The sequence below is a fragment of the Epinephelus moara genome, chromosome 11 (assembly GCF_006386435.1).
Source record: "Epinephelus moara isolate mb chromosome 11, YSFRI_EMoa_1.0, whole genome shotgun sequence".
Classification (NCBI taxonomy): domain Eukaryota; kingdom Metazoa; phylum Chordata; class Actinopteri; order Perciformes; family Serranidae; genus Epinephelus; species Epinephelus moara.
In genome coordinates, this window is record NC_065516.1 from 37,592,187 (window position 1) to 37,615,914 (window position 23,728).

The 23,728-nt window shown below is 39.8% G+C and overlaps 2 protein-coding genes across 2 annotated transcripts in view; one reads left to right on the plus strand and one right to left on the minus strand.

The window, feature by feature from the left end:
- The window catches only part of chodl (chondrolectin), an 18,267-nt gene extending 15,349 nt beyond the window's left edge, over nucleotides 1-2,918 (plus strand). The window contains exon 8 of the mRNA XM_050056733.1: nucleotides 2,418-2,918. Within this exon, the coding sequence (XP_049912690.1) occupies nucleotides 2,418-2,502 (85 nt within the window). The 3' untranslated portion in view covers nucleotides 2,503-2,918. The remainder of the gene's footprint in view (nucleotides 1-2,417) is intronic.
- A 13,770-nt stretch (nucleotides 2,919-16,688) lies between these two features.
- The window catches only part of LOC126397774 (endothelial zinc finger protein induced by tumor necrosis factor alpha-like), a 15,361-nt gene continuing 8,321 nt past the window's right edge, over nucleotides 16,689-23,728 (minus strand). The window contains exons 3-4 of the mRNA XM_050056728.1: nucleotides 20,955-21,287; nucleotides 16,689-18,373 (exon numbers count right to left, since the gene is read on the minus strand). Coding sequence (XP_049912685.1) covers nucleotides 16,947-18,373; nucleotides 20,955-21,287 — 1,760 coding nt within the window. The 3' untranslated portion in view covers nucleotides 16,689-16,946. The remainder of the gene's footprint in view (nucleotides 18,374-20,954; nucleotides 21,288-23,728) is intronic.

Sequence of the window (23,728 nt, forward strand, 5' to 3'; positions counted from 1 at the left end):
TAGTACACGTGCTGCTGCATTCTGAATTAGCTGGAGAGTTTTTAAGGACTTACTAGAGCTACCTGATAATAGAGAGTTACAGTAATCCAGCCTTGAGGTAACAAAAGCGTGGACCAATTTTTCTGCATCTTTTCGGGTCAGGATAGGCCTAATTTTCGCAATATTACTGCAGTGGAGACAGACTCTACACTCAGCGTCTCAAACACCAGTCAGATTCATATATATATATAAATGTATGTGTGTGTGTGTGTGTGTTGGCTAAAAATAACCATGTGTGTGTTGGCTAAACGACACCAAGCGTGTGTGTGTGTGTGTGTGTGTGTGTGTGTTGGCTAAACATAACCATGTGTGTGTTGGCTAAACGACACCAAGCGTGTGTGTGTGTGTGTCTGTGTTGGCTAAACGACACCAAGCGTGTGTGTGTGTGTGTGTCTGTGTTGGCTAAACGTAATTGTGTGTGTGTGTATGTGTGTGTGTGTGTTGGCTACACGAGACCAAGTGTGTGTGTGTTGGCTAAATGTAACCACGTGTGTGTGTTGGCTAAACGTAACCACGTGTGTGTGGTTGGCTAAATGTAACCACGTGTGTGTGTTGGCTAAACGTAACCACGTGTGTGTGTTGCCTAAATGTAACCACGTGTGTGTGTGTTGGCTAAATGTAACCACGTGTGTGTGTTGGCTAAGCGTAACCACGTGTGTGTGTTGGGTAAAGGTAACCATGTGTGTGTGACGGCCAAACGTAACCACATGTGTGTGTGTTGGCTAAACGTAACCACATGTGTGTGTTGGCTAAACGTAATCACACGTGTGTGTTTTGGCTAAACGTAACCACATGTGTGTGTTGGCTAAACGTAACCACGTGTGTGTGTGTCGGCTAAGCGTAACCACGTGTGTGTGTCGGCTAAACGTAACCACGTGTGTGTGAACCACGTGTGTGTGTCGGCTAAACGTAACCACGTGTGTGTGTGTTGGCTAAACATAACCACGTGTCTGTGTGTCGGCTAAAGGTAATCACGCGTGTGTGTGTTGGCTAAACGTAACCACGTGTGTGTGTCGGCTAAACGTAACCATGTGTGTGTGTCGGCTAAACGTAACCACGTGTGTGTGTCGGCCAAACGTAACCATGTGTGTGTGTCGGCCGAACGTAACCACATGTGTGTGTGTCGGCTAAACGTAACCACGTGTGTGTGTCGGCCAAACGTAACCATGTGTGTGTGTCGGCCAAACGTAACCACATGTGTGTGTTCGCTAAACGTAACCACGCCTGTGTGTTGGCTAAACTTAACCACATGTGTGTGTTGGCTAAATGTAACCACGTGTGTGTGTTGGCTAAACGTAACCACGTTTGTGTGTTGGCTAAACGTAACCACGTGTGCGTGTCGGCCAAACGTAACCGTGTGTGTGTCGGCCAAACGTAACCATGTGTGTGTTGGCTAAACGTAACCACGCCTGTGTGTTGGCTAAACTTAACCACATGTGTGTGTTGGCTAAATGTAACCACGTTTGTGTGTCGGCCAAACGTAACCATGTGTGTGTGTCGGCCAAACGTAACCATGTGTGTGTTGGCTAAACGTAACCACGTTTGTGTGTCGGCCAAACGTAACCATGTGTGTGTTGGCTAAACGTAACCACGGCTGTGTGTTGGCTAAACTTAACCACATGTGTGTGTTGGCTAAATGTAACCACGTGTGTGTGTTGGCTAAACGTAACCACGTTTGTGTGTTGGCTAAATGTAACCACGTGTGCGTGTTGGCTAAACATAACCACGCGTGTGTGTGTTGGCTAAATGTAACAACGTGTGTGTGTCAGCTAAATGTAACCACGCCTGTGTGTTGGCTAAACGTAACCACGTGTGTGTGTGTTGGCTAAACGTAACCACGCGTGTGTGTCGGCTAAACGTAACCACGTGTGTGTGTCAGCTAAAGGTAATCACGCGTGTGTGTGTTGGCTAAACGTAACCACATGTGTGTGTGTTGGCTAAATGTAACCACGTGTGTGTGTTGGCTAAACGTAACCGCGTGTGTGTGTTGGCTAAACGTAACCACGCGTGTGTGTCAGCTAAACGTAACCACGTGTATGTTGGCTAAACGTAACCACGTTTGCGTGTTGTTGAAGAAAAAAACATCAGTTGGTGGTGTTGTACCGACGTAGTGCTTTTTGTTTTGAAAGAGACTGTATGCAATCTGTACATTTTGTACCTTGGACGTCATATGTTCATGACCAAACGTGGACATGTGACGAGGTTGCAGTGAGGATGTGACGTCATTTAGGTCATCAACATGTCGTCTGTATCGTCACAGGAGCTCTGTGACAGTCGACACGTTACTGTAACATGACAGGAGGTGATGTCTGTGGTAACCATGGAAACACTGATGGTGGTGATGAAGATGTTGATAATGATGAGGTCTCTCTCTGCAGTACTCCCCGCACCAAGACCACCTCCGCCAACCAGTCCAACCTGTGGATCACCAGGACGCCCAAACCAGACAGCATGGAGGTCTGACGGTGCCCCGTGACATCACAGTGACATCACAGAGGGATGACGTCACTTTACAGCTCAGCCTATCATCTTCATCGTACGATGACGGACAGGCAGAGCTCTGAGAGGACTATGATGTCATCATGGAGGCTTTTTTTATTCTGTGGGTTTATTCTTTCCTTCCCTCCTCCTTTCCTTCTCTTCCCCCCTTCTTTACTTACATGCTGTACTCCCCCCTTCTTTCCTTCCCTTCACTCCCTACATACTGTACTTGACTCCTTCTTTCCTTCCTTTCCCTCCCTCCATACTATACTTGCTTTCTTCTTTCCTTCCCTTCACTCCCTACATACTATACTTGCCTCCTTCTTTCCTTCTCTTCACTCCTTACATGCTGTACTTCCCTCCTGTAACGCCCGCCAATCTAATAATGTCCACAAACGTAATACAAATCTGCAGCATTTAATGTAATAAACCCACAAATGTAATAAATCTTCCACAAACGTAACAGCTGCTGCCTACTACACACATAACACGCGATTTCCCACAAATGTAATAACTATTACGTTTGCAGGGATTTATTACGTTTGTGTGAAAATCTTTATTGTATTAACTTCCCACAAATGTAATAATACAATGAATAATGGTCATTGTGGTTGTTGTTTGTTTGTTTGCCTATACACCTAATAATACTACTGACCGTGGGTGCAAAATCCAGCTGCTACACCTAATAATACTACTGACCGTGGGTGCAAAATCCAGCTGCTTCGCTCCGTTGTCACACAACGGATTCCCCCGCCCGCCAATGGCGCCACCAGGGGGCGGCCAGGGGTGGCCACGGCCCCCCCCTATGAATTTGCTGTCCACCCCAAACGCCAGTGGGGACCAAGCGTTAGTGCGACCTCCCATAGGTCCGACTACCCGCTAATCCGACCATGCAGGTCTACCGTGAGTTTTATCGTTTTAGTCCCATAATGTCGACTGCCCAGTAACCCGACCATTTTAATGCCATTATTCCGACTGTCGGATTTCATACTCAGTAGTCCGACCACAACACTTCCAACATGAAGCAGTCTGTGCATTTCTCCCTCACTGCGCCGGCACGGACTGTGAGGACAGTTGCGTTTATCTCGTCGACGGGAAATCACATCCATCTGCTATATGTGACATACATGCCCTTATTTGGATAACACATCCTGGTATTCCCCACACATAAAGCCTATTGACAGCGTAATGCGCTCTGGCTGCAGATGTATATTAAGCATTAATGCGTTCTTGCAGCACGTCTACAGAAAGTATTTTGTTAGAGGCAGACCATCCATCTGTCTGTCATCTCACCTGTAGTAACGTTTTGCCTAGCCTTGACCAGCGAATTCATCAGCTTGTAACAATTCGCCAACAACAGAAACTGAGGCTTATGTCACAGCGCTACTTTTACAGGTTCACGGTGCCAAGCTGAAACCCCTGATAAAACATGAAACCCAAAAAAACTTAACTCTTTTTGCTTTCAAAATGCGACAATAAATTGTATAAAAACGAAAAGGACTCATATGGTTAGTTTAACTCAACAACTTTAGTGTAATTAAATCAAACTCAAACTAACACGCGTCCGGCTCGGACGATTCACTCAATTAACACAGCGCATCACGCCGATACAGAAAACAAATAACCCCCACTGTGCATTTACTGCTTGTTTATTAATTCCAGTAACGTTTTATGTGTGTGAGATACTGCTTGTGTGTGCGTGCACCTTGAATATAACTTAAATACATAACTAAAATGGTGGTGAAAATGTTTAACTTTGCTAGATGGCATTTCTCTCAGCCATTCGTTAAAAAGGAAATAATGTATTTGCTGTGGAAAGAAGACAACATAATGTGGAATTATAGGTTAAACAATCTTTGCTTCCTTTAATTTAGTTTGGATAACAGTAGTAGCCTAGTAGTAGCTGCAGCAGCAACAGTGATAGTTGCCAACAGCTGTCTTATTTTTATTTCTTTATTACAGACATGCGACATTATTTGGCCATGGTGATCGCCGCTTGCTGTTGGTTTGCAGGACTTCTGTTTTTCTGCTGATGTTTTTTTATCTATGTACACTGTCTTGGTTCGTCATGTCAGAGGTAGTGAGTTTTGGACTATAGACATTTGTTTGTTTTTGCATCTTCAGCACCAAGGACAGCGCTTAAAGTGATTTTGTTATAACCGCTGCCTGTAACAGGCTTGGGGACATCTTCAGCACCAAGGACAGCGCTCAAACTACGGTAGTTCTTGTCTGCTTTTGTCATGTGGTGAATTCTACTGTTGGCCTCCTTATGGAAAAAATGCAATAAAATTTGCATTCGTTAGAACTTCTTAATGTTTTATTTGTGTGTAGCTTATGGCAGCCAGTCAGCAGCCCAGTGAGTGGCGATGTGTGATGCGCTATACAGCAGGAAAAAAAATACTCATTCATTCATTCAGTTGGCAGCCCCCGCTACTTAAAACATCTTCCTGTGTGTGGGGAATACCAGGATGTGTTATCCAAATAAGGGCATGTACGTCACATATAGCAGATGATGTGATTTCCCGTCAATGAGATAAACGCAACTGTCCTCACAGTCCGCGCATAGAGACATTGCAGCTGTTCAGTGGTACCGCTGCTCTGTGTTTACTGAAAGGGGGAAGTTGCCTGGTCCCCCGTGAAATGTAACTTTACTGCGGTCGGATTTTTGGGAGGTCGGACCTTTGGGATTTTTTTCTTGTAAATCTAGTTCTTTTTATATGACATTAAGCAAAGATATGAGTGTTTGTTACACATACTGTATAGCCTGGTAATCAGAATAAGAAAGACTATTGATCCCTGGTGGGAAATTCTAGCATTTCTGTACCTGCTTCTGTTTGTATCTGCCAGTACCTGCTTTTTGCCAGTAATTGTTTTGATTACAATAAATGTACACCTTTCCGATCCGTTGAGTGACAGCGGAGCAGAGAGTCAGCAGCTGGATTTTGCACCCACGGTCAGTAGTATTATTAGGTGTATAGGCAAACAAACAAACAACAACCACAATGACCATTATTCATTGTATTATTACATTTGTGGGAAGTTAATACAATAAAGATTTTCACACAAACGTAATAAATCCCTGCAAACGTAATAGTTATTACATTTGTGGGAAATCACGTGTTACGTTTGTAGTAGACAGCGGCTGTTACGTTTGTGGAAGATTTATTACATTTGTGGGTTTATTACATTGAATGCTGCAGATTTTTATTACGTTTGTGGACATTATTACATTGGCGGGCGTTACACCTCCTTCTTTCCTTCTCTTCACTCCTCACACTTTACTTCCCTCCTTCTTTCCTTCCCTTCACTTCACTCCCAACACCCTGAAGGAAGACGCCAAATTTGGCACAAACATCCACATGAATGGTAAAAGGTCAAAGGTCACTGTGACCTCCCATGTTTTTGGCAGTAACTCCAGAACTCGTTCACTAATTCTGACAAAGTTTCACACAAATGTCTAAAATGATGACATAATGACATTTTATATCCAAAAGGTCAAAGGTCAGCTTCAATCAATCAATCAATCAATCAAAGAAGATCAATCAATCAATTTTATTTATAAAGCCCACTATCACAAATCACAATTTGCCTCCACATCCTTCTGACAGACGTCCAACACTTCTCTCCCAAACTGTACAGAAATAATGAGACTCATCCAGATGCTCTGTCTCATCTGTCCGTGTCCACACCGCTACATCATCAGTTATGAATTTGTTTTTCACTGTGTGAGAAGAGCTCAATGCATGGTTATGTGCACCAGTGATTGTAAATTCACACTGTTCACACCATTCACACTGTACATGTGCACGTAGTAATTTGAGCCTTGTTTATGTGTGTCAGTTTAATGATGTTCATCGCCTGTAAAAGTTCTGTTGACTTATGATCCATCAACTGTTGCATTCATTCAGTCGGATTCATTATTGTGTCATTGATCAGTCGATCCATCAGCTGACGAACATCAACACACTGTACTAATTTGTGTGCGTGTGTGTGTGCGTGCGTGTGTGTATGAACACTCTAAAGAAAACTCAAGTTTGTCTTTGTCATGAATAAAATACTTTATGTAACTCAGAGGCTGACAATGAATCAGCTGCCTCCATTTTTGTGTTTACAACACCAATACTAAAATACTTTAATTAGGAAGTGAAAGAGCAAATAAATGAAACAGTCATTGTAGAGTATGTCGGAAAAAATCAGTATAGTATGTTGAAAAAAAGTCATAGTATAGAATGTCGAAAAAGTCATAGTATAGTATGTTGAAAAAAAGTCATAGTATAATTTGTCGAAAAAAATCATAGTATGGTATGTCGGACAAAAGTGATAGTATAGTATGTTGAAAAAGTCAGTATAATATGTCGAAAAAAAGTGATAGTATAGTATGTTGAAAAAAGTCATAGTATAGTATGTTGAAAAAGTCAGTATAGTATGTCAAAAAAATCACGAAAAATTCATAGTATAGTATGTCTAAAAAAAATCATAGTATAGTATGTCGAAAACGATATATAGTATAGTATGTCGACGAAAGTCATTGTATAGTGTGTCGAAAAAAATCATAGGAGAATAAGTCGGAAAAAAATCATAGTATAGTGTGTCGAAAAAACATGAAAAAATCATAGTATAGTATGTCGAAAACGATACATATTAGAGTATGTTGACAAAAACAGCATAGTATAGTATGTCGAAAAAATGACTGTAGTATGTCAAAAAACTCATCGTATAGCATGTTGAAAAAGTCATAGTATAGTATGTCGAAAAAAAGTCAAAGTGTAGTATGTCAAAAAAGTCATCGTATAGTTCACTGAAAAAAGTCATAGTATAGGAAGTTAAAAAGTCATAGTATAGTATGTCGAAAAAAATAGTATAGTACATTGAAAAAAAGTCAGTATAATAAGTTGAAAAAATCATAGTATGGGATGTCGAAAAAAAGTCATAGTATAGTATGTCGAAAAAAGTCACAGTATAGTATGTCGAAAAAAGTCATAGTACGTTGAAAAAAGTCATAGTATAGTATGCTGAAAAGTCATAGTATAGTATGTCGAAAAAATCAGAGAATAGTACGTTGAAAAAAAATCATAGTATAGTATGTAGAAAAAAGTCATAGTATAGTATGTTGAAAAAAGTCATAGTATAGTATGTCCAAAAAAGTCACAGTATAGTAAGTAGAAAAAAGTCACAGTATAGTAAGTCGAAAAAAGTCATAGTAGAGTAAGTCGAAAAAAGTCATAGTATAGTATGTCGAAAAAAGTCATAGTATAGTACGGTGAAAAAAAGTCATAGCATAGTATGTCGAAAAAAAGTCATAGTATAGTACGCTGAAAAAAAGTCATAGTATACTAAATCGAAAAAAGTCATACTATAGTATGTCGAAAAAAGTCATAGTATAGTAAGTCGAAAAAAGTCATAGTATAGTATGGTGAAAAAAAGTCATAGCATAGTATGTCGAAAAAAAGTCATAGTATAGTAAGTTGAAAAAAGTCAGTATAGTACGTTGAAAAAAAGTCATAGCATAGTATGTTGAAAAAAAGTCATAGTATAGTAAGTCAAAAAAGTCACAGTATAAATGTCAAAAAAGTCATAGTATAGTATGTCGAAAAAAGTCATAGTATAGTAGGTCGAAAAAAGTCATAGTATAGTATGTCGAAAAAAGTCATAGTATAGTATGTCGAAAAAAGTCATAGTATAGTAAGTCGAAAAAAGTCATAGTATAGTATGTCGAAAAAAGTCATAGTATAGTATGTCGAAAAAAGCCCTAGTATAGTAAGTCGAAAAAAGTCATAGTATAGTATGTCGAAAAAAGTCATAGTATAGTAGGTCGAAAAAAGTCATAGTATAGTATGTCGAAAAAAGTCATAGGATAGTAAGTCTAAAAACGTCATAGTATAGTATGTCGAAAAACGTCATAGTATAGTATGTCGAAAAAAGTCATAGGATAGTAAGTCGAAAAAAGTCATAGTATAGTGTGTCGAAAAAAGTCATAGTATAGTGTCGAAAAAAGTTATAGTATAGTGTGTCGAAAAAAGTTATAGTATAGTAAGTAGAAAAAAGTCATAACATAGTATGTCGAAAAAAGTCATAGTATAGTATGTAAAAAAAAATAGTATAGTACGTTGAAAAAAGTCATCGTATAGTATGTTGAAAAGAGTCAAAGTATAGTAAGTCGAAAAAAGTCATAGTATAGTATATCGAAAAGTCATAGCATAGTATGTTGAAAAAAAGTCATAGTATAGTAAGTCGAAAAAAGTCAGTATAGTACATTGAAAAAAAGTCATGGTATAGTATGTCGAAAAAAGTCACAGTATAGTACGTTGAAAAAAGTCATAGTAGAGTAAGTTGGAAAAAGTCATAGCATAGTACGTTGAAAAAAAGTCAGTATAGTATGTCAAAACAAGTCATTGTATAGTAAGTCGAAAAACTCAGTATAGTACGTTGAAAAAAGTCATAGTAGAGTAAGTTGGAAAAAGTCATAGCATAGTATGTTGAAAAAAGTCATTGTATAGTAAGTCGAAAAAGTCACAGTATAGTAAGTCGAAAAAAGTCATAGTAGAGTAAGTCGAAAAAAGTCATAGTATGGCATGTCGAAAAAAATAATATAGTATGTTGAAAAAAAGTCATAGTACAGTAAGTCGAAAAAAGCCATAGTATAGTAAGTCGAAAAAAGTCATAGTATAGTATGTTGAAAAAAGTCATAGTATAGTAAGTCGAAAAAAGTCATAGTATAGTATGTCGAAAAAAGTCATAGGATAGTAAGTCTAAAAAAGTCATAGCAAAGCATCTCGAAAAACGTCATAGTATAGTATGTCGAAAAAAGTCATAGGATAGTAAGTCGAAAAAAGTCATAGTATAGTGTCGAAAAAAGTTATAGTATAGTGTGTCGAAAAAGTTATAGTAAGTAGAAAAAAGTCATAACATAGTATGTCGAAAAAAGTCAGCGTATAGTATGTTGAAAAGAGTCAAAGTATAGTAAGTCGAAAAAAGTCATAGTATAGTATATCGAAAAGTCATAGCATAGTATGTTGAAAAAAAGTCATCATATAGTAAGTCGAAAAAAATTATAGTATAGAACGTTGAATAAAGTCATAGTATAGTATATCCAAAAGTCATAGTATAGTATGTCGAAAAAGTCATAGTATGGCATGTCGAAAAAAATATAGTATATTGAAAAAAAGTCATAGAAAAAAGTCAAAATGTAGTATGTCAAAAAGTCATAGTATAGTATGTCGAAAAAAGTTATAGGATAGTAAGTCGAAAAAAGTTCTAGTATGTGTAAAACAGTCATAGTATAGTAAGTCGAAAAAGTCATAGCATAGTATGTCGAAAAAAGTCATAGCATAGTATGTCGAAAAAAAGTCAAAATGTAGTATGTCAAAAAGTCTAAGTATAGTACACTGAAAAAAGTCATAGTATAGTATTTCGAAAAATAGTATAGTATGTTGAAAAAAAGTCATAGTATAGTAAGTTGAAAAAAGTCATTGTATAGTGTAGTGTAAGAGTTAATCCCTAGTCAAGTAAAAGTGTTATACTACATAAGTTAATTAAGAAACAAAAGCCACATAACCATCATATAACCATGTTTTATGTATAAGGTCTTATAAAACCGATTGAAATGCATGTAAATGTGTTAAAGCACTGTTATACATGTCAAAGTGTTCACGATACAGAGGTATGAGCTGACATTGTATCCACACTAAAAGAGCACACGTATAACCTATCATGTTCTGTATAATGATAACACACACACACATTCAAATGCTTGTATTACCTGATGCACATTTAAAGGTTTATATTGCATAAGAGCACAAGGGGCTGCACAAAGAAAGTCCCTAAGATTCACATGTTTTTTAAAAATGAAGTGAAAGCAAATCTAAAGCTAAGGGTGAAAAATTTGGGAAATTCCAGGCTCAAAATGAAAGTGATACACCATTAAAAACGGGCCTGTTCATGATTGGACAAAAAGAAAACGGTTGCCACCAATAGCTTTGGATTGGAGTGGGATGGATTAGCAGAAGAAGGTGGAGACTCTACCCAGTCTCCACCAGCATAAAAGCAGACGCGCTGAAAGTGAGTTTTCAGTCCAGCTCCGGGGCTTGACTCGTTGAGTTGTATGTGTTGAAGCTTGTGAACACATTAAACTTGATTGCATCGGACTCTGCCTGTCTCCAGTGTTTCTTTGAGTACTGATTAGCTGAATCCAAGGTACCAGATCGACATCAGAGGACAACTGAGAAGCAACGTTGAGGACAAGGTCGGGAGCCTTCAGGCCCAATTCCAGGCACCGATTTTTGCCTCTACAATAGCAAGTCGAAAAAAAGACAAAGTGTAGTATGTCAAAAAAGTCATAGTATAGTACATTGAAAAAAGTCATAGTATAGTATGTCGAAAAGTCATAGTATAGTATAGTATGTCAAAAAAGTCATAGTATAGTGTGCCAAAAGTCATAGTATAGTATGTCAAAAAAAAAAATTATAGTATAGTACATTGAAAAAAGTCATAGTATAGTACGTTGAAAAAAGTCATAGTATAGTATGTCGAAAAGTTATCGTATAGTATGTCGAAAAAATCATAGTATAGTACGTTGACAAAAAGTCAGTATAGAATGTCGAAGAAAATCATAGTATAGTATGTTGAAAAAAAGTCAGTATAGTAAGTCGAAAAAAGTCATAGTATAGTGTGTCGAAAAAAGTCATAGGATAGTAAGTCTAAAAAAGTCATAGCAAAGCATGTCGAAAGAAGTCACAGGACAGTATATCGAAAAAAAGTCAAAGTGTAGTATGTCAAAAAGTCATAGTATAGTACATTGAAAAAAGTCATAGTATGGCATGTCAAAAAAAATAGTATAGTATGTTGAAAAAAAGTCATAGTATAGTATGTCGAAAAAAGTCATAGGATAGTAAGTCGAAAAAAGTCACAGCATAGTATGTCGAAAAAAGTCATAGTATAGTATGTAAAAAAAAAAATGGTATAGTACGTTGAAAAAAAGTCATCGTATAGTATGTTGAAAAGAGTCAAAGTATAGTAAGCCGAAAAAAAGTCATAGTATAGCATATCGAAAAGTCATAGCATAGTATGTCGAAAGTCAAAATGTAGTATGTCAAAAAGTCATAGTATAATACATTGAAAAAAGTCATATTATAGTATTTCGAAAAATAGTATAGTATGTTGAAAAAAGTCATAGTATAGTATGTCGATAAAAGTCATAGTAAAGTATGTAAAAAAGCTATAGTATAGTAAGTCGAAAAAAGTCATAGTATAGTAAGTCGAAAAAAGTCATAGTATAGTACGTTGAAAAAAAGTCATAACATAGTAAGCTGAAAAAAGTCATAGTATAGTAAGTCGAAAAAAGTCATAGTATAGTACGTTGAAAAAAAGTCAGAGTATAGTATGTTGAAAAAAAGTCATAGTATAGTATGTTGAAAAAAGTCATAGTATAGTATGTCGGAAAAAGTCAAAGTGTAGTATGTCAAAAAGTCATAGTATAGTACATTGAAAAAAGTCATAGTATAGTATGTTGAAAAAAAGTCATAGTATAGTATGTCGATAAAAGTCATAGTATAGTATGTAGAAAAAAGTCATAGTATAGTATGTCGAAAAAAGTCATAGCATAGTATGTCGAAAAAAAGTCAAAATGTAGTATGTCAAAAAGTCTAAGTATAGTACATTGAAAAAAGACAAAGTGTAGTATGTCAAAAAAGTCATAGTATAGTACATTGAAAAAAGTCATAGTATAGTATGTCGAAAAGTCATAGTATAGTATGTCGAAAAAATCATAGTATAGTAGGTTGAAAAAAAAATTATAGTATAGTACATTGAAAAAAGTCATAGTATGGTATGTCGAAAAAATCATAGTATAGTACGTTGAAAAAAAGTCATAGTATAGTACGTTGAAAAAAGTCATAGTATAGTATATCGGAAAAAAATTATAGTATAGTACATTGAAAAAAGTGATAGTATAGTATGTCGAAAAGTTATCGTATAGTATGTCGAAATATTCATAGTATAGTACGTTGAAAAAAAGTCAGTATAGAATGTCGAAGAAAATCATAGCATAGTATGTTGAAAAAAAGTCAGTATAGTGTGTTGAAAAAAATCATAATATAGTATGTTGAAGAAAATCATAGTATAGTATGTCGATAAAAGTCATAGTATAGTATGTAGAAAAAAGTCATAGTATAGTATGTCGAAAAAAGTCATAGTATAGGACGTTGAAAAAAAGTCATAGCATAGTAAGCCGAAAAAAGTGATAGTATAGTACGTTGAAAAAAAGTCACAGTGTAGTAGGTCGAAAAAGTCATAGTATAGTACGTTGAATAAAGTCATAGTGTAGTATGTCGAAAAGTCATAGTATAGTATGTCGAAAAAGTCATAGTATAGTACGTTGAAAAAAAGTCATAGTAAAGTATGTTGAAAAAAGTCATAGTATAGTATGTCGAAGAAAATCATAGCATAGTATGTTGAAAAAAAGTCATAGTATAGTATGTCGAAAAAAAGTCAAAGTGTAGTATGTTAACAAGTCATAGTATAGTACATTGAAAAAAGTCATAGTATGGCATGTCGAAAAAAATAATATAGTATGTCGAAAAAAAGTCATAGTATAGTATGTCGAAAAATAGTATAGTATGTTGAAAAAAGTCATAGTATAGTAAGTCAAAAAAAGTCATTGTATAGTAAGTCGAAAAGTCATAGTATAGTACGTTGAAAACAGTCATAGTATAGTATGTCGAAAAGTCATAGTATAGTACATTGAAAAAAGTCATAGTATAGTATGTTGAAGTCATTGTATAGCATGTCGAAAAAAATAGTATAGTACGTTGAAAAAAAGTGATAGTATAGTACGTTGAAAAAAGTCATAGTATAGTATGTCGAAAAAAAATTATAGTATAGTACATTGAAAAAGTCATAGTATAGTATGTCGAAAAGTTATAGTATGTCGAAAAAATCATAGTACGTTGAAAAAAAGTCATCGTATAAAATGTCGAAGACAGTCAGTATAGTATGTTGAAAAAAAGTCATAGTATAGTATGTTGAAAAGTCATAGTATAGTACGTTGAAAAAAGTCATAGTATAATACATTGAAAAAAGTCATAGTATGGCATGTCGAAAAAAATATAGTATATTGAAAAAAAGTCATAGTATAGTAAGTCGAAAAAAGTCATAGTATAGTAAGTCGAAAAAAAATCAAAATGTAGTATGTTAAGAAGTCATAGTATAGTATGTCGAAAAAAGTCATAGCATAGTATGTCGAAAAAAAGTCAAAATGTAGTATGTCAAAAAGTCTAAGTATAGTACATTGAAAAAAGACAAAGTGTAGTATGTCAAAAAAGTCATAGTATAGTACATTGAAAAAAGTCATAGTATAGTATGTCGAAAAGTCATAGTATAGTATGTCGAAAAAATCATAGTATAGTAGGTTGAAAAAAAAATTATAGTATAGTACATTGAAAAAAGTCATAGTATGGTATGTCGAAAAAATCATAGTATAGTACGTTGAAAAAAAGTCATAGTATAGTACGTTGAAAAAAGTCATAGTATAGTATATCGGAAAAAAATTATAGTATAGTACATTGAAAAAAGTGATAGTATAGTATGTCGAAAAGTTATCGTATAGTATGTCGAAATATTCATAGTATAGTACGTTGAAAAAAAGTCAGTATAGAATGTCGAAGAAAATCATAGCATAGTATGTTGAAAAAAAGTCAGTATAGTGTGTTGAAAAAAATCATAATATAGTATGTTGAAGAAAATCATAGTATAGTATGTCGAAAAAATGTCAAAGTGCAGTATGTCAAAAAGTCAGTATAGTAAGTTAAAAAAAATTATAGTATAGTACGTTGAATAAAGTCATAGTATAGTATGTCGAAAGTCACAGTATAGTACGTTGAAAAAAAGTCATAGTAAAGTATGTCAAAAAGTCAGTATGGCATGTCGAAAAAAATAATATAGTATGTTGAAAAAAGTCATAGTATAGTAAGTCGAAAAAAGTCAGTATAGTAAGTCGAAAAAAGTCATAGTATAGTAAGTCAAAAAAAAGTCAAAATGTAGTATGTCAAAAAGTCATAGTATAGTACATTGAAAAAAGTCATAGTATGGCATGTCGAAAAAAATAATATAGTATGTTGAAAAAAAGTCATAGTATAGTAAGTCGAAAAAAGTCAGAATAGTAAGTCAAAAAAAGTCATAGGATAGTAAGTCGAAAAAAGTCATAGCAAAGCATGTCGAAAAACGCCATAGTATAGTATGTCGAAAAAAGTCATAATGCAGTATATCGAATAAAGTCATAGTACAGTATATCGCAAAAGTCAGAAAAAAGTCATAGTACAGCATATCGAAAAAAGTCATAGTGCAGTATATCGAAAAAAGTCATAGTGCAGTATATCGAAAGAAGTCGGAAAGAAGTCATAGTACAGCATATCGAAAAAAGTCATAGTACAGTATATCGAAAAAAGTCGGAAAGAAGTCATAGCACAGTATATCGAAAAAGTCAGAAAAAAGTCATAGTACAGCATATCGAAAAAAGTCATAGTACAGTATATCGAAAAAAGTCAGTGCAGTATATCGAAAGAAGTCGAAAAGAAGTCAGTACAGTATATCGAAAAAGTCAGAAAAAAGTCATAGTACAGTATATCGAAAAAAGTCAGTGCAGTTAAAGGGGTTTTTTTGGGGAGTTTTTCCTTATCCGCTGCGAGGGTCATAAGGACAGAGGGATGTCGTATGCTGTAAAGCCCTGTGAGGCAAATTGTGATTTGTGATATTGGGCTTTATAAATAAAATTGATTGATTGATTGAAGTCGAAAAGAAGTCAGTACAGTATATCGAAAAAGTCATAGTGCAGTATATCGAAAAAAGTCAGTGTATGTCTAAAAAAAGTCATAGTGTAGTATATCAAAAATAAGTCAGTCATAGTATAGTATGTCTAAAAAAAGTCATAGTGTAGTACATCAAAAATAAGTCATAGTATAGTATGTCTAAAAAAACTCATAGTATAGTATATCGAAAGAAAGTCATAGTATAGTATGTTGGATGAAGTAAATTAATATGTCATAAAAAGACATCAAAAAGTCATGAGTGATGCAAAGTGGCTAACGCTCCACCCGGCTCAGTCTTGGCGAGGTGCTGAAACCATCAACAAGTCCAGATTGGTAGAAAAAGAATTCTGCACACAGTGTTTCATTTTATTGTTTCAGTTTCGGTTCATGTGACCTACGTCAGTGCGAACATGAGGCACCAATGGACCAGCTGGTAAAAGGGACCAGTCTCAGGCTGATCACCGGTTGTATGCAACACACCTGTGTGGTGGTAGGAGCTCCAACTTCTGGGAGTTGTATTTCTTTTAATACTGGATGGCAAACTGACAGGAATACAAATGGAAGCCATATTTGTCTTGTCATACAGTTGCACAATATCAAAGACCTTATAACAATATCACATTACAATAACATCACATAGTGAACGGGGCTCTGACGGGAACCAGGCAGTGTCATCCACAACAGCTCCCATCAGCATATCTTTGTCTCCTGATCTCGTGAACGACACACTAACAATGCTCCTGACCAACATGCTAACGATGCTTCTGACCAACACGCTAATGATGCTCCTGACCAACATGCTAATGATGCTCCTGACCAACACGCTAATGATGCTCCTGACCAACATGCTAACGATGCTTCTGACCAACACGCTAATGATGCTCCTGACCAACATGCTAACAATGCTCCTGACCAACATGCTAACAATGCTCCTGACCAACACGCTAATGATGCTCCTAACCAACATGCTAACTTTGCTCCTGACCAACACACTAATGATGCTCCTAAACCACATGCTAACAATGCTACTGACCAACATGTTAACAATGCTCCTGACCAACATGCTAACAATGCTCCTGACCAACATGCTAATGATGCTCCTAACCAACATGCTAACTTTGCTCCTGACCAACACACTAATGATGCTCCTAAACCACATGCTAACAATGCTACTGACCAACATGTTAACAATGCTCCAGACCAACATGCTAAACATGCTCCTTACCAACATGTTAATGATGCTCCTGACGCCCTCAGGCGCACACAGGGGTTGCGCACACATTATGGCGCTGACCGAGCCCTGCGTTGTGGCAGGTGACGGACGGACTCAAAAGACGTAAAGCAGAATTGAAGACAAGAACCGTCGTGGTCGTTTGTTAACTTTTTATTCTGTAGTAAACAAACATTTCAGAGGAAATGATGATCAGATCGTCTCAGATCATCACAAGAGAACTGATTCACATTCTGTCCAACTGAAAATCAACAGTGTCAATGTCATCTCAGTGTCAGTTCCATCTTCAGGCACCGCCATCAGAGCGTCAGACAGACTGAGAGGATCAAAGTTAAAGGACTGAGGGTGGAGGTCAGGATGATGTGAGCACGCTCAGTTCAGACAGCTTTCTGCGGTCAGGTAGTGACCAGCTGCTGTAAGTCGTTTGTCTCGTCGCTCACTGTAGCCTCACAGCCTACAGCTGCAGCGTCGACGGCCACCACCGTCTCTTCCTGTTTGTAAGTCAGAGCCTCGTCATCAAACAAGATGGGCGGGGCTTCCTCTACAGTCTCCTTCCCCAGGCCATGCATGCGCTTCCTGTGTTGCTGCAGGTTCCCGAGGCGGTTGAAGCGCGCGGTGCAGAGGTCGCAGGCGAATGGCCGCTCCCCGGTGTGGATGATGACATGTCTGGCGAGCTGCGAGCGGCACTTCTTGTCTTTGCCACAGATGTGGCAGACGAAGGTCTGAGGCAGGCGCGCTCCATTGGCGTGGACAACTTCAAGGTGTCTCTTCAGGTGGCTGAGGCGTCTGAAGCTGCGGCTGCAGAAGTCGCAGCCATATGGCCGGTTCTCGCTGTGGATCAGCGAGTGACTCACCAAAAGAGACTTGAATTTGAAAACCTTGCTGCAGACTGGACATGGGAACACCTTCGCTGTCGCTGAGCTTTTCCTACGTTCGATGACGTGAGGTGCCTCATTCACTTTGACGCGCAGGTGAACGCGTACGTGGTGCTGCTTCAGGCAGGTGGCACGCTGGAAGCTGCGCAGACAGATGCCGCAGCGGTGAGGCTTGTCGCCTGAGTGGATGCTGGAGTGAGCAGCGAGGAGCGTTTCAGATTTTAGCCGCTTCCCACAGACGCCGCAGGTGAACGGTGCGTTGGGTGGCGGGTTTTCCTCACCGTTCACTCGGTTGGCGTGGACTAGGATCTTGTGGCGTTTGAGCTGGTACTGACGTCCGAACTTGCGTCCGCAGATGTCGCAGAGGTGCGGGCGCTCTCCGGTATGAGTCTGGAAATGGACGGCGAGCTGCGACCGGCATTTAAACTCTTTGCCACAAAAGTCACAGAGCAGCGAGCTGGGCTGCTGAGGCTCTGCAGCACCGTTGACATGGACGATCTTCTTGTGGTGTTCAAGGTCATTGGTCCTCATGTAGGCTTTAGGGCAGAGGTCGCAGCGGTGAGGTTTGACCCCAGAGTGGATGACCTCGTGTGTTTTCAGCCGGGACCTGCAGCTGAAGGTTTTGCCACAGACGGCGCATAGCCACGCCTGCACCTCACGTTGCTTCTCCAGCTTGGCTACGCCATTGGGGTGGAGTCGGTTCAAGTGGTGCTGCAGGTTGTCGCGGCGGTTGAAGCGCAGTTCACACAGGTGGCAGGCAAACGGCTTCTGACCCGTGTGGATGAAGGAGTGTCGCGCCAGACTCGACTTGTTCTTCATCACTTTACCACAAACGTCACACATGGTGCTGTCAGGCTCCACCTTCACCGCACAAAGAGGTGCATGCTGGGAGTCTGAGTCCAGCTGGACGTCCTCCAGAGCCGCAGCAGACGGCTGAGAGTCCACACCTGAGGGCGGAGCCACACACTGTGTCAAACTTTGTCAACAAACAAATACTTCAAAATAAACATGAAAATAATCCTGAAATAAAATAAATTTCATTTCTAATCAATTAAACAAACTGAATTAAAAAAACAAACTGAAATTAACATTATACTTTATATAATATTTGTTAAAGGAGCGATAAGCGAAATTCATCATTTCTAGATTGAAGGAATTATTGCTAATTGTTATGTGAAGAACTAGAGGTGTAATTTCATCTGGAGTATAGCATGACCTCACACACCCTCTCTCTGTGTTGATCTCCAGCCCATTGTTTACAAGCCGGTCCGGCTGCGCGTTCATGTGAATTTCCAAGGTGGAGAGCACTGCGAGAGCTAAAGGGGCTACAATCTGACTCAGAGCTAGCTCTTCTTCTCCTGGACAGGTACAACATAAAGTCAAATGTCTGTTTTAATTAGCGTTACAGTAACGTTAGGCACATGTCGCTATGTCGATTCAATTAAATTTAATGTTACAATCGTAGCATGGGTTAATGTCCGGAGCTTGAATTATTAGCGGCTTGGTCCCAGCAATGGGTCAGGCGTTACGGTTGTGTTAGGTGAGTAGCCCGGCACCCCAGCTAACATTTGCAATTAGCATTGTAAAATGTAGGACGGCGGGCAGCCTGGCGGCTGTGTTTAGCTATTCCCCTGCCTATTTCAATGATGATGGTACCTGTAATAAATGTAATATGTTTGCTGAAATGGAGGCGAGGCTCAGTGACTAGAAGAGCTGGTAGAAGCGCTCCATAGCTGCAAGCTACTCCAGTAGCCGTAGTAGCTCTAGTGCTAACTGTGGGAGCTAACGCTAACATTCCTCTCTTCTCCGTGAGCCCGTGAGTTGGAACGTTAGCGTAGCAGCCGAGTAGTGCTAACGCTAACATCCCCACGCTAGAGCTCGCCGGAGCCGAGAAGCAGGCTCCCGGAACGTTAGTATAGCAGCCGACTGGTGCTAACGCTAACGTCCCCACACTTCTCGGCTCCGACTCACTGAGCCTGGCGGAGAAGCGTGGGGACGTTAGCACTAATGGGCTGCCATGCTAACGTCCCAACTCTTCTCTGTGAGACCGTGAGCCCGGCTCAGTTGGAGCGTTAGCGTGGCAGCCGAGTAAATGCTAACGCTAACAGGAAAGCAGGGAAATAGCTAAACACAGCAGAGACCGAGAGTGAGTGAAAGACATCGCTAACTGCTAAACTAAGTTGGCTGTTTAGGTTTTATTTCCTCGCCCCTGTGGTGAGTGAATCTGCCTGCAGTGAAAGCAGGGCTAACTGGTGCTCATGCTCCACTTCACTCAGCTGCTAACACAGCCAGTTAGCCTCCACTAGCTTCCCAGCTAGCGGCTCTCCGTTTGGATCCAACCGGAGCACCGAGCCCTGGTTTGTTATTCAGGTTAATGTGGGAAGAAGCAGCGGGTATATCGGGCAGCTGAGTGAAGCTGAGTGAAGCGGAGCCTGGGGAAGAAACTCCGGGACCGTCTGGATGTGATAGCCCGTGGAGGTGCTGCGGTACTCGCTGGCACAGACGAGGCAAGTGGGGGGGGGGAGCAGAGGTAGAGGGAGGAGTGGCTCATGACACACTTTGTTTTGCTCTACAGGCAGTGCACAACAGCGAACCTAGCGGTGAAACGATTTCGCTTATTGCCCCTTTAACAAAAAATAGATCTGTTTTTCTTTGAGTAAAATCACTTACAAAACTTAAATCTCAAAAGTAAACATCACGACTACAACATTTTGAATTATCGTTGAGTGAAACTATGAAGAATAAAATAACTAAAATGTGACTAAAAACATTTTTATCGCGCAGACCTCCTGTCTGTCTCTGTAAGCTGAAACCATTTCCCTCAGTGGAAACAAAGCTTGTATTTACTTTAATTTCACAGATAAGAAACAATAAATCATGAAGACAATAAAGCCTCCACACCCTGTGTGTGATTTATCCTGGCTGAAATATGAGCAGAGGAAATCTCTGCTAGCTGCTAGGCTAATTTATACAATGTAAAATGCCATAGGCTTGTGCTAATAACGTTAGCATGTTGTATTTGTGGGGAAAATGTGTCCAGATAAAGACAAGTGTTTGTCTGTGAATGCTGCGAGTTATAGTGAAGCTGATTTGTATTTGAAAGNTGTGTTTAATGGGTGTTTACTGTGCGTCTGTGCGTTTAATGTGTTTAATGTGCGTTTAATGTGTTTACTGTGTGTTTACTGAGTGTTTACTGAGTGTTTAGTGTGTGTTTAGTGAGTGTTTACTGTGTGTTTAATGTGTGTTTAGTGTGTGTTTAGTGTGTGTTTAATGTGTGTTTAATGTGTGTTCAGCGTGTTTAATGTGTTTAGTGTGTGTTTACTGTGTGTTTACTGTGTGTTTAATGTGTGTTTGAATCAACTAAACTTTACAGCACTTCACAGAAACATCTGCTGCGGACCAGTGTTTTGTAACTGCAGAGTGAAATTAAAAATATTCTTAAAAAGTTATTTCTATGAAATAAAATCAGATCTTTAGGGTCTGATATTTGAAGAAAAGCTGAGGACAGTCAGCACTTCATGGACTCACCTCCCTCAGGAGGAGTCCAGGTGGGATCACCTATGTCCTCTTCAACCACCTCCTCCACCTCCTCCTCTTCCTCCTCCTCCTGTTGTTGACAGGGAACAGGGAACACACGGCGGTGGCGACGTCGAGACGCTCTTTGTCTGGTGGTGTTGGATCTCTTAGGAGGTGGCCTGGTCTGGGACCTGGACCTGGACCTAGACCTGGACCTGGACCTGGACCGGGTGGGTTTGATGGTCCTGGTTCTGGTGCGGGTTGTGGTGCAGTGCTGCAGCAGAGCACCACCATCTGGTCCGTCAGGTCTGACTGCAAAACACTGCAGCAGCATCTCAGACGAGCCTGAAGACACACAGACAGACAGACACACAGACAGACACACAGACAGACATAAGAGTCGTAGTTTAACAAACTCCTCCGACAGATTGTGTCTGATCAACTTCACATTCTGTCTGTCTCATCTAAAGACCTTAGAGATGAAAAGTTTTTAACCCTTTATGACCTGGTATATGCTTCCTGCTTCTGAAGAGTGCAGACGCTTTCCTGCTTGCTCCAGCCTGCTTCCTTCTTTACTCTGCTTTTTAATCGTTTTACTCCTTCTACAAATCCTGGAAAATCTCTATATCCATCATTTCATGAATTATTTTAAGTAAACCAAGACTTTGAAGAACATTTTTATATTTTTAACCGATCTGACGAGCCAGCAGCATGTCCGGGGGAAGAAACCAAACAAATTCCTTCTGTGAACGCTGTCGGAGATATCAACAAGAAATTAATGAGCTACAAGCACGGATTTTTGCTTTAGAATCTGAAAAAGGACTTCACAAGACGCTCCCAGTGACATCCGGTGGTAAGAAGCCCACAGTTACTTTCAGTAAAAAGGGTGAAAAACCTGCTACTTTCATCTTAAACCTGAGTGATACTGTGTCTTTTCCAAAATTCTGTAAAGACCAAAATGCCTCATCCTGGAGAGAACTTGGTGCTAAGCCAAAGCAGCACAAAGTGATGAGAGACAATGTTAATACCTACGTAACATCACCCAAAATACAGCTTACAAACAGATTTTTGCCACTGTCAGAGACTGAATTTAATGTTTCTAACGAACAAAGAGAAAATGGATTATCTTCACGAAACTGGAGCCATAAAGTCGGCAAAAGACAGCAGGCAGACAGACAATCTGGACCAAACGTCAAGGTCAGAGATACGCTGCTGATAGGAGACGGTGCTATCAGTGGCATAAACCACGGAAGAATTCAAACATGCTGCTGTCCCAGTGCCACTGTCTCTGAGATAACAACACTCCTCCCAAAAGTTTTGTCTACACACCGAGGAGTCAAACAGCTGATCGTGCACGTGGGTGCAGTGGACATCAGAAAGGAACAGACTGAAGTCTTGAAAAGGGATTTCACTAAGTTCTTCAAGGAGCTTGATAAAGTGGAGGTCAAGGCATTCATTAGTGGACCTCTTCCAAACATAGACAGGAAGATAAACAAGTTCAGCCGGCTGCTTCAGCTGAACACATGGCTGTCCAAAGAGTGTGCGCACAGAGGATTGCACTACATTGAGAACTTTTATCTGTTCTGGAAACGAGAGGACCTGTTCAAGGGAAAGGGCCCACACCTGTGCAGAGGTGGGAGGAGAGTGCTGACGGAACACCTCCTCCACGCTCTGAGGCATCAGAATGGGCCGGGACAGGGTCCTGAGCGACCAGTGAGAGAAAAGAGGAACGAGAGAAGCATCTCTGTCGCAGAAGCCAGTGACCGAGCCAGTGTTTCAGCACCAGCTGCACCACAACAGCCTCCACCGCCCCCAGTGAAGGATTCAGCTCCAGCACCACAACAGCCTCCACTGCCCCCAGCGAAGGATTCAGGCCCACCATCGGTTCCACCTCCCCCCGGGCCCTCATCACAGGCCTTGGACTCGTCTGTGACGGACCCAGCGAAGGTTTCAGGCCCGCCATCGGTTTCACCTCCCCCCGGGCCCTCATCACTGGCCTTGGACTCGTCTGTGACGGCCTTGGACTTGTCTGTGACGGCCCCAGCAGAAGTTTCAGACCCGGCAGCACCCCCATCACCTCCTCTACCCACAGACCAGCCCTGGCCCCCCCCCGCCACATCTACCCCCTCTAGAGACTTGTCCCTCTCCCTCTCCTTTTCATCCCCACCTTCTCCCATGGGCCTTCCCATCCATCTTGAAAGCCTGATCAAATCAGGGATTAAGATGGTTCCCCTCACCCCTAATATAGCAAGGTCAAGACTTCTATCACCAACTATGCTGAACTCCTCCCCGTATAAAACTGTGCCCCTCAAGTCACACAGGAGCTTCAACTCTCCTGCTTCACAAACTAAAGCTCCCCCAGCTCCTCCCTCTCGGTTTTCATCTGGTCCATCACCCAAACTTCCCCCTGCTCGTCCACCCCTGCCTGCCCCCAGAGCTGGTATCCCTAAGAGCTAGGATGCACAGGGCCTCTGCTGTCCCAGGACTTACAGCCATGATAAAGGTAATATCAAGCTGGAGCCCTGTGAGACAATATTCTCCCCTAGTGCTATATCTACAGCCACACCACATAGACCAGATTACAGAAGGACAGTTAGACTGTCTAATCAGAGAAATTTAATCCATATCCCTTGTAAGAAGATAATGTCCAGTCCTACTGAAACTAATCTGAAACTTGCTGTGCTTAATGTCAGATCCTTGTCTAACAAATCATTTTTAATTAATAATTTGATCTCTTCGTATAATCTTGATTTTATGTTTTTAACTGAAACATGGCTTGACAAAAA